Here is an 11,598-nt window from a genome sequence, read left to right as displayed (position 1 = left end):
ATGAAAAGCTGATGCAGCCGAGTTCTCCACTTTTTCGCTCGCGTCACGTGACCACCTTGTAATCGCGCACGTTGCGGTTAGAAAATCGCGTTTTATCATATCGCGATATTATCGCAAATGCAATTAATCGTTCAGCCCTAGGTGTGGCGCAGAGCCGGAGGAGGACATTATTGCGAGTTGGGTAGTGCTTGATTTTGATTCGTCAGTTTTCAAGCAGGAAAAGATGGCTGCCATCTCACATGTTCAAACACTCGAGGCCAGAAATAGGCAAAGCAGAGACCGAATCTGGATTAATATCTGATCAGCACTGCCTAGTCTGACAATTTGATCTGAATTTTGTGCGTTGCACTGGACACTCACTGAGAATACTCGGTTTGGCTCTGAGAGCGTTTCAGAAGCGTCTTGCCTGCTTAACATTGTTTACTTGTGTATTTTATTCTTACAAAGGACACAAAAAGGTGTGTTTCTCCACTTCAAATCTCCTCTGACTGATTGACTTCTGGTCTGGTGTCACAATGTTGATGTAGTGTGAAATTCGATCTGGAGTCTGCATGTGGTATTTTAGTTTGAAAATTGACTGGAGTCTCTATGCTGTTTCTGTGCCTGACTTCCTGCCAGTGCAATCTGCTCTGTGCTGCTTGCATCGCGGCGTGTTTGCAGCACACGTCAGGTTTCTCTTTTTCTTCTTGACACAGCAACAACTATTCACATAACAAACCTCTGTCAAGTGTCTGTGGCACCCTGGAAAATCGGCCTGTTTGTGACAATCGAGCTGTTTATGAAAATATTGATGAAGTAACTCAACAAAATGACTGAGCAGGACTCATGCCAGGCTTCTTTGAGGTCTTGTTCAGTTTTTTTTCTGCTCTAACTCTCACACTCTCGCTCCAGTGACTGATATAAAAGCACAACATCATAGGAGTTTTGTCGTTCCTTGGGTTTACGGGTTAAGATGCCAATCACGAACTGTAACATCCCTGGTCATTATCTCCCTCCCTCGTTTCCTGTCACCTCTTCAAGATCAATATCTACCATAAAAAGCCCCATAATCATTATATCACATTCACTTTTCTCATATAATCCTGAATAGATAAGAGTTTCCACTTTGTGATATGGCCACTAGACCGGATGTCACCAGTAGTGGAGGAAGTATTCAGATCTGTTTACTTAAAGCAGCTATGAGGAACTTTAATTTAGCTTAGCTGCCAAAATCCACCCAACTGTGGTGATACAAAGAAAAAACAACAGGTATTTCTGTTATTTTTACCCAAATGCAGCGTGTTTTATTGCCAGGTTCATTCACTAATTAGTTACTTAATTAACAAATAAGCTATTTGAGCAATTACTGATACATAAGATTGGAACTAAGAGTCTTTTTTTAGTATTTTAACCTACATTTCTCACTAATTTTGTCTTTAAAACTGTGTACATTTTTAGCCTTTGGTCCTTGTCCTCATATTCCCTCCGACTCTTCATTTAAAACACAGCAGCGCAAACAGGAGCTGAAGGTAAAGAGTTAGACTTCTCTCATGGCCGGGAGGCTGTTCAGCCTAAAGTTCAACATGGCTTTAATTCCCTGGTGTCAGAGAGGAAGACAGAAAGGGGCGAGTGAGCCAGAGTTTATGGATGGAGATGTCTTTGGACATAGAAGGCAGTGAGGCTGCGGCAGACCAGAGCCAGCAGGTCATCAGCTCCCAGCCAGAAGGCCTGAGAATCAGCCTCAGGAATGAGACGCTGATGCCAGGCTGCGACTGTCTGTGTATCCTCAGGTATTTGTCTATGTGTGTGTATTTACAGTGGATGGATAGAGAGCGGTGGAAGAAGTACCGAAACCCTTTACTTAAGTAAAAGTAGTAATGATTCAATGGAAAAATACTTAAAGAGTCTGCAGGTAATCAGCTCTGTCAGTCAGCCTGTGTCCTAAACTCTTAATAATTAACAAACTTTAACATTGATTGTTGTGCATCTACATGTTTCCTGGGACTTTAAGTGAAAGTCCAGAAACAGACAAAAATAGAAATAAAGTGTTATCAAGACGGGTTATTTCTGTTTTATGTTAATATGCATGAACAAGTTAAAGCATCAATAGTGAAAATCCTTAAATTTGTAGATCGAAGGATTTTGAAAACCTCGTCAGAAGGAAGGAAAGAAACGACTGAAGCAGGAAAGAGGAAAGGAAGAACAAGACAGATTAAAAGTAGAACAAAAGGAAAGAAATATAGAAAGAAGGATGAAAACTAGGATGAAAAGGACAGGAGGATAAAACACAAGGAAAAGTAAAAGAACTATGAAACAAAAGAAGGAAATAAGGATGAACAGTAGGAACAAAGGAAGGAAATAAATAAGGAAACATGGACTTACAAAACAAAGAAAAGGGGAGGAAAGAAGGAAAAATGGATGGAACGAAAGGATGAAAAAAAGAGGAGAAAGTCCAGAAATGGATATCTTTAAATAAAGAATGTGTCTCGATATGTTGTTGAAGTACAGCAGCTGCTCTCCACCGCTGTTTAACTGTGTTTGCTCTTTAACATCTGTCTTCATAAGGACCGGCTACGGTTTATTGCGTAGGATATTTATAGGATATTAATGCACAGTGAGACATTTCGTCTGTTGGAGGGTAAAGATTAGGTTTCAGTTTTTAAAAAAAGTGCTGCGGTTTGACATTGAGCTGTGATTGTTTTGGTGTTTTTTGCATTAGGTCAGTGGCGTAATGCGTACTGTATGTACAGTACGTTTGCATGTGTTTAACAGTGTGTGAAAAAGGTTTATAGTTAGTGTATGTTTGAGTGCATGTGCTTATGCATGCATGTCTAAATGTATACTGTGATAGTGTGTGTGTGCGTGTGTGTGAACGTCCAGCTAATCGCCAGATGGTGTGTCAGACATGGGGAATGTTGTTTATAGATGATGAGAGCGATGAACACCAGGCAACACACACTCACGCAGCTCTAAAGTCCAGATCCGTGTCTGTGTGTCGGCCTGAAGAGTTTGTGGAGAGTTTGTGGAGTTTTGAAATGGACCAGATTCTCGTCTTGATCCCACTCTTATTGTGAAAGAAACAAGAAGGCACCAGGAGCTCGATGAGTTTCTGTTGATAAAAAATGAGCCTGGGAATTGCTGAACTGTTTTTATTTTATTTTTTATTATGATTTAATAAAAACAATTAAAACATTAAAACATCTCTGACAAAGCATTTATAAAACTCCTCCGTGGGTCTTCTTCCAAGGCATAAGGAGGCTTCAGGGTGTTTATTATTCTTCATCCTTCAGCTCAATAAATGACCACACAAGGCTCCTCCAGAGCTTCTCAGTTTCCAGGTTACAGCTTTGTTTGCTCGTCGGAGGAGTGAACAATAAATATTCACATAGTCATTTCTTTATTTAATGTGTAGATTAAAAAAAAATAAATAGAGAAAGCAGCACCACCTAGTGGATTTAATAGTCTGCCTTTATAAGAAACCAATTAAGTCCAGTTCTGAGGTTCTTGTTCTATTGTAACATCTCAGAGGAAAATATTGTACTTTTTTACTCCATTTACTCCGTATTATTATAGATTATTATATCTTATATATATAATTTTATATATAAATATATATATATAATTTTGAAATAATAGTACTTTTATTTTGATGCTTTTTACTTTACTTAAGTAAGAATGGATCTTTTTTTGAATTAATCCGGCTGCCGGGAAACCTGTAGAATTTCTTTTTGATTGAAAATGGAATTTCAATCTTTTATTTAAAAGGGTTTAATATTAACAATGTTTAAAATTTTTATATTTCTAATGATTTTTATATTTATTGGCATTTTATCAACAGTGATTCAATTTAAGTTAAATTAAATAATTAGCTTTTACATCTAAGTTGGCTTTTCCTTGAACAGTGACATTAGTTGGGTATTTAGTAACACATAATATACTTTTGTGGAAGGCAACCTTTCCTCCTCTCCTTCACATCATCACATTTATACATTAAACCCATCTGTCAGTTCACAATAAAGCTGTTTTCTGTGTTTTGTGTTGTTCCAGCTTGGGTCCTTTCTACAGGGTGGTTGAGGATACTGGTCCACTCTGGGGGCCACAGCCTGTGCGCTCATCGCTCTGCTCACCAGCACCCATCATCATCGTTTGTTCAGGTGAACACACACACACACACACACACACACACACACACACACACACCAGTTAAACCAGTGGCACAAGGTGTTCAAACTACCTGAAACTAAAAAGAGAAACTCTGAAAAAACTGGACTAAGACTCTTTTAGGAGTACAAATTTGCCTGTTTTGCTGGTACTTTTTTTTTTATGTCTTATACTTTTGTTTTTAGATTATTTCTTTCATTTTTGTCTTGAAAATAATTTTGCATATTTTTCATTCACAGCTTGACTCACTCACTGTAGTATAAATGAGCTTTATGTCAACTAAATATCCATGAAGTGCAAACTCAAAATATCTGTGTAAACCAGCTGCTTGTCTGACAAATATTTGCATTAATATGTATTTCATACATGCATTAATATTTACAACTATTGAATGGACATGTTCAGTGCTCCATGGTTGTTTCAAGATCTGCACAATTTTACTTTTTGAATTTGAATTTTGTTTGTTTGTTTGTAAATAAAATGCTGCAGTGACGATTGTTTTCCTCCTGATGGGAAAAGAAAGCACAAAGAATCATTTCACAACCACAAATAAACTGGATCAATTATGATTTAGTCTATTATAAATCATCTTGCAGAAGCTCACATATGTTTTTTCCTCCTTCTTCTCCTTTCTATAAAATGTAAGATTATTGTAATAAACGATTTAAGACAGTTTAGAGTCGATGTTGCAACATTTACTGAGAAAAATACCAGACTTGTTGTGCAATGACCTCAACCTTAGGAGGAATAACTTCTTTTAACTCAGGCTATATGAAGGATTGCTCAGGATATATAACATAAACGTACGTACGCACTCTCTCACTAATGTTTCCTAACACACAGAGCACTCAGGTCGATAACAGTTAGTTGTAGAAATGTGTGAGATGGATGAAACGCCGCTGCTCAGCCTGGATCGACTCCAGCTGTTCACTCGGCTGCTATCAGTATGTTTAGATACCACATCCTTCACTGGATTCACACCCCGACACCTTCTATAAACACACTTCTCAACATACTTCTGTGTGTGTGTGCAGGAGGCTCCACTGTACGAGGAACTACATCCATCTGAACTTGTTTGTATCGTTCATGCTGCGAGCCGTGGCCGTGCTGACCAAAGACACCCTGCTCTTCTCAGACGACGAGACCACGGACTGCAGCACTCAGCCCTCGCTGGTGAGACACGCACATTTATTTGACTGTACTCACAGGCGTGTCCAGACTGTTTTGAAGGCACTGATTTATGCAGGGGCGGCATGAAGTGTGTCTCTCAGCTTTCCAGTCTTCCCCACTTTATGTAATTCCAATACTGGATGTATTGTGCCCCAAAGTGCTTGGGATTAGCATAAAGTGGACATGTCTGCAAGGGGGGAGACACCTGGGGTACCCATAAAACCCAATTTAATTCAGATATCTTGAGGTCAAAGGTCAAGGGATCACTTTGAAAATTTTCATCCCAGTTTTTCCATCTCCAAAATTTAGCCTTACTTTGGAGCATTGTTTTGCCCCCTCCCTGACATGGTAGCATGGTTGGTACCAACGGATGCGTAATATAATATAATTAGATTATCCTTTATTGTTTCCCCTTAGGAGAAACTTGTCTTGGTCATTCAGTTAATGTAGGAGCACACATGTACAATCAAACTACCGTTCACATGCAGTATCACATACAGATCTATATCTATCTATATATATTATTAATCACAAACCAGACTCCACTTACTAAAACCCCAGTTTCAGTATTTTACAATGACAGCTTACTGGATAATTCATGTTTACTCTCAGTTATCTTCCATACTGTAGACTAAAGTCTGTGGTGTTTATGGTGCAGGCTCACAGCGATGCATCTGCAAGTTAAGTTGCTAAGCGAAAAAGCCGACCTTAAAGTCCAGATTAACCTGAGATCTCAAATCAGTATCGAAATAACTTTATTTATCTGTTAGGAGCTAAAGTTAAAATACTGGTTTTAAAATGTTTAAAATATTCAAAAGGCCACCAGTAGGGTTAAAGTGTGGGTAAGAATGTCTGTAATAAATGATAAATTGGGTCAAGATCTGTATTGTGACGTCTTAAATTTGACCTCTAAACCCGTCACTTTTCAGTTGTCACTAGAGCATAACTTGAACTGTTGTCACATGTATGTAATGAGGTATATTGATGTTGTTGTTGTTGTTGTTGTTGTAGGTGGGTTGCAAGGCCAGCCTGGTGTTCCTCAACTATTTCATCATGGCCAACTTCTTCTGGCTGCTGGTGGAGGGTCTCTACCTGCACACGCTGCTGCTCGTCATCCACAACTACTCCATCCGCCTCTCCATCTACATACTCATCGGCTGGGGTAGGGTTGGCTATAAGAGGAGCATTTCTGTAACCTCTGTAACCTGTTAGCACACTGTCATGTCCGTGTGGTAAATATGAAGTTAAAACCAGCAGCTGGATACGTTACCAAAGCTGTGGTAGGCTAAAATGTTGACAATGTTGATACAGTAAGCATAAAAGGAAGCTTTCACAGTTCATATTATGATATGTGAGTTTTCCAGTCTCTGTTGTATCTGCATTTCCATCATATTCCACCTAAATCTGCAAAGCTGGTGATGACAGCCTTCCCTGCTTTCTTCACAGCCATTGCTGCAAAACTTATCCCTCACGACTTAGCTTACTTAGCATAAATTATGCACAAAATCTCTTGCAAAAACACAGACAGACAGTGCGTCATGCTGTTAAAGTGGACTAGTGTATTTCCTGAAAGGTCGGTTCGTAAACAGTCTCCTGGCCTCTGTGTTCGCTCAGTCCCGTTCTGCTGCCATGTGACACCTCCTTCCACCATCCATCACCACTTCACCAACACTTCCTCCCTAATGCACAACCATTTAGCTCCAGCTGTTTCATGTGCGCGCTTGGTGTCTGTGTGTGTGTGTGTGTGTGTGTGGACATCATATTTCCTGCGTGGCACCTCGTGAGGATGTTCTGTGTCTGGCAGACTGAGAATCTAAACAGACTTTCTCTCCTCTCTCCGTCTCTCAGGAATCCCTTTTGTTTTCATGGTTGCGTGGATCATATGTAGGATAAACCTGGAGGACACGAGGTGAGTCTGCACGTCCTGTTCTGACAGCTGCAACGTGTTTGAGAAGCATCGGGAAACGAGAGGACTGTCGGCCTCTAGTGGCCTCTATCAGCACTGCAGCCAGGAATACATCAAATTAAGTTAAATGATTAAATACAATCAACTTCAGGTGTTCAAACTGTACAAGAAAGACTCAAATTAATGTTTCTTACATAGAGACAATAATTTTTCACTTTTACTCTGAATCTTGAAAGCATTGTTAGCATGTAAGCATTTGTTTGTTGTATCGCGTTCACCCTTTCACCTTCCTCCCAGTTTGAAGAGCACTGCTTCAACCAATAAGGTTTCCAACAGATAACATTTGGGACATTCGATGGTTGTTATTAAGCAGCTCTGGTTAAAAAAAATACATTTATTTTCAGCTGTTGGGAGAGGAATGAGAAACCTGTCCCCAACCGACTGATCAACTGGCCCATCATGGCATCTGTGATTGTGAGTTTTGCACCAATATTTTATCACATAATGAGGTTTAGTAACTTTTAATGTCGTAACTAAAGCACTTATTCAGGATTATTTCAGTCGAATTTACAGTTTAAACCTCAATCTAAAACTCTTTGCAGATGGATTTTTGATGTTTTGTGATGATAAGTGACACTGTAGAAGTTAAAGAAGCTAATATATTTAACAACTGACATAATTCACACCTTCTTTGCCTCACTTTAATCAATTATATCACTTCATCACTCTTCTTATTCCCATTTTCCAGCCGCATACACTCAAAAATGTTGTCTGGGAACATTTCAAATCCCAGTGCTTCCACCATCCAACACAGAGTTCTATAAACAGTCTAAAAGCTGTTTCAGATAAGATAAACATGTTGGCATTCTGAACTTTACTGTTTTGAGGAACATATTTTCTCCTTGCTGCCACTGTGCAGCTCTGCTTGATTTATTGTGGACGAAATATTTGCTGCCTGTTTCCACGTTAGTCTTGCTGGGTTTGGCTAAGGTTGCACTAATGGAACATTTAACTGGGACTGAGATTGTTTATTCAATGACGTACACCTGGGTGAGTTTGTACTTTTCTACAACTGTTCACTCATTCATTCCCTTACTGCTTTGTGTTTCTCTACAAGATCAACTTCATCCTGTTCATCAGCATCATCCGCATCCTGGTGCAGAAACTGCGCTGCACCAACGTCGGAGGAAACGAGCAATCGCAATACAGGTAGACTCCCAGAGCACCAGGACACATTTAACCTCTGATCTTGTCTTGATTACATTTTTGCATTTTTAGAGGTGACATAATGAACCATCTGGCCGCCATATTCAGGCCAAAGGCTCATCAGGCAACCATTAACAGAAACAGCTGTGATTCTAAACACGGAAATCTTCATTTTGAACTTCACCTCGCTCTGCGTTCTGCACCAAGTATGACAACAAGCATTAAATACTCTCACACAGTTTGGCTTTTACATACAGCCCACGCCCAAGCAACAAGAAAGAGAGAGTTTTTATATTCAAAATAAGGAGATAACTTCATGTTTGCACAAAACTTTCCTTTCTCCAAACCTCTGTCAATAACACTGTAAGTTTATCGTGTTTTATTGTTTGTATTGACTGTGTCTGTGTGTATTTCTCTCTCTAGACGCCTGGCTAAGTCCACCCTCCTGCTGATCCCCCTGTTTGGGATAAACCACGTGGTGTTCGTCTACCTAATGGAGCCAGCTGACAAAACCATGAACTACATCAAGATCTTCTTTGAACTCGGCCTCGGATCCTTTCAGGTAACGTACGACGGGTTTCACTTTATCCCCTGTGAAGGTACACTGCTGCAAGGTTGTGGCTGCTGCCCCCCAGAGCACTCACAGTACACTATGTACAATATATACATAACTATACATTCATGCTTCTTCTGTAAAAACAAACTGTCTTTTATGTTGGTGACTGATTAATGCTTGACTTTAAACCTAATTGATGCTCAGTTGCTAAATTTTTTTTGTGGGTAAAAAGCATCAAAATACACACTTATGAACAGGATTTTTTAAGATGATGCCTAATCAGTAACACATCTGTATGTGTGTGTGTGTTTTAGGGTCTAATTGTGGCTGTCCTCTATTGTTTCCTCAACAGCGAGGTGAGTATACGCGCACATAATTCTGATCATTCTGTGAAATTAATTATCTGCTTCACGTCACAGATGCTAAACTCCACTTTGTTTGTTTGTTTGTGTAATTAAAAAAGGTCCAGAGTGAGCTTAGGAGGACGTGGAGGAGTTTATCTCTCAAGCGTTACGTGGGGCGGGACTACAGGCTGCATGCCATGTCAGTCAGCCGAAACGGCACCGAAAACTCTGGTCAGTTTCCCAGGAACTCCCGAGCCCAGTCCATCCTACAGACTGAGACCTCTATGCTCTGACCAGGGACAGAGACGGTCTGGTTTTGTAAAGACACTCATATTTAGAGGTTCAAAGTCTTACTCAAGGCCTCTTTTATAGACATATCGTTTGCTCCTGCAGGGACTGAGCCTGCAGGAGTTTCTGAGGTGAAGGACTTCTGGTCGGACTGTCTTCAATGTTTTGTTCAGAAACATGAAACAGTACCTGCTGAAAACCTGCAGAACATAGACCTGCATCAACTAACTGAACCTTTCATATCATTAAACGTTGTAATAAAAACTGTAAATGAAGACGATCAAATAAACGAAAGACATATTCTCAGACAGCTGAGTGTATCCTTTGTTACTCTGAAGCCAACTATTAACTTTAATAGTAAGATTTGGTTTCATGAAAGCAGAGGAAGGAAACAGACTAGGCAGATCCATGGATGTATAATAAAACCTGGATACCGGACCCAAAGATGGCGCCTATTCAGTCCAATAAGAATTATTCGTGACCAAATTACAAGCAGTTGCACCGAATCCTGTCCTGTTTGTCCCAAAAAAAAAAGCTTTGTAGATAACATGAACATGCTCAAACGATGATGAATCAGTGAAGATATTCTGATCTAATCACTTATGTAAGCTATAATTACTGTATTATTTATGTGGTTTTCCCCCTGTTTATTGCACAAATATTATCATAAATAAGATTAAAATTTAAATACACAAATAGTGACATATATGTATTTATATAAATGCTCCATAGATCAGAAATTAAGTGAGTGTTGAGTCATAATTGGAGTCCAGTAGTGCTTGTGGCTGATGACTCTGCTGAGGCTGGTGGTGATGGGGATACAGGAGTCCTTGCTGTAGCAGCCAGGGGTTCACTATTAATTAAAAAGGCCATAAAAGCCTGCAAACAACGCAGGTGTGTTGATGAGAACAGCTGATATCAGGACTGACAGCAAGGAGATTATGTGTGAGACGACTGAATGCAGGATGGAAATACGGGCTTAAAAGAAAATTCTTCCTGACTGAACTTTAACCAGAGCTTCCTTTTAAGTCAGACACGTGGTCCTGGGTTGCAGAAAGTCTTGTAACAGTATATTTGAAATATTTCTACAGTCCTGAATGGGAAAAATGATCCAGTAGTTCACAAGATACTCCCTTTCCTCCCTGGCCAATCATCTCATGACACCTCAGATTTATCTTGCAGTCCTTGTTGGGGTCTCGACCCACATGTTGGGAACTACTGTCCTAAACAGAGGAGTTCAGGAAACATACAGGTTAATGTATCATGGTTGTCCATTTATTTTATTGTTTATTTTTCATATGTAGGGTTTTTGTTTTTTTTTTGTGCCTAAACGAGGGTTTGACCACTGTGGCTTTTCTGTTATTTACAGTTTTCTTCTGATGTCTTTGAATTTGTCTTGGATTTGAGTGTTTCCCACCTTTTAAGGACACAAAATATCTTCAATAGAAGAGAATTATCGCCTTTAAGTGAAGCAGATGAATGAATAAAAATAGGCAGACTTTCCACTCATTTATCAGGGAGGATCTTCCATCATATCAGACGCTGAACACGTTTGGACACGTTTTATATAGATCGCGAGACATGACACCTCAGAACGCTGGCCAGCTCTTGTCCTAACAGTAATCTTGCGAAATCAGTTCTGCAAAATCAATCCACGGGCGACATTTAGAGAGAGAGCTAATGTCACTATGCACTTGCAGAAGTACTAAGTTTCCCAGGAGTCCCTAAGTGATGATCGATATGATACATAAGTCAGGTTCTATAAGAACACCAGGAGAAACCATAATCAATGAAAGCCTATATGGGATAAGATAAGAGAGAAGCTTGGAAGCTGTTCTAGCAGTCGTATATAGACCTTAAGAAACATTTTTTATCGTACTACTAAGAGTCCATGGACTTGTTTGTTCTATGCGTCCCTCACGCTGTCTAGGTCTAATCCTATGAAGTAGATTAAAAAGTAAGAAAATAAAGCACCGACCGCACAAACT

General features: G+C 39.6%; 1 protein-coding gene across 1 annotated transcript in view; it reads left to right on the top strand.

The window, feature by feature from the left end:
• The window catches only part of LOC118323178 (vasoactive intestinal polypeptide receptor 2-like), a gene marked incomplete in the record, with an annotated part of 27,894 nt that extends 16,723 nt beyond the window's left edge, over positions 1-11,171 (top strand). Inside the window, 8 exon segments of the mRNA XM_035655147.1 lie at positions 5,175-5,313; positions 6,322-6,472; positions 7,159-7,219; positions 7,621-7,690; positions 8,334-8,425; positions 8,846-8,984; positions 9,293-9,334; positions 9,442-11,171. Of these exon segments, the coding sequence (XP_035511040.1) occupies positions 5,175-5,313; positions 6,322-6,472; positions 7,159-7,219; positions 7,621-7,690; positions 8,334-8,425; positions 8,846-8,984; positions 9,293-9,334; positions 9,442-9,615 (868 nt within the window).
• Positions 11,172-11,598: the final 427 nt, after the last annotated feature.

Source organism: Morone saxatilis, unplaced genomic scaffold (genome assembly GCF_004916995.1).
Source record: "Morone saxatilis isolate NCDOM2014 unplaced genomic scaffold, NCSU_SB_2.0 Contig0, whole genome shotgun sequence".
In the NCBI taxonomy this organism is placed as follows: domain Eukaryota; kingdom Metazoa; phylum Chordata; class Actinopteri; family Moronidae; genus Morone; species Morone saxatilis.
This window is presented reverse-complemented; position numbering and strand designations above follow the sequence as displayed.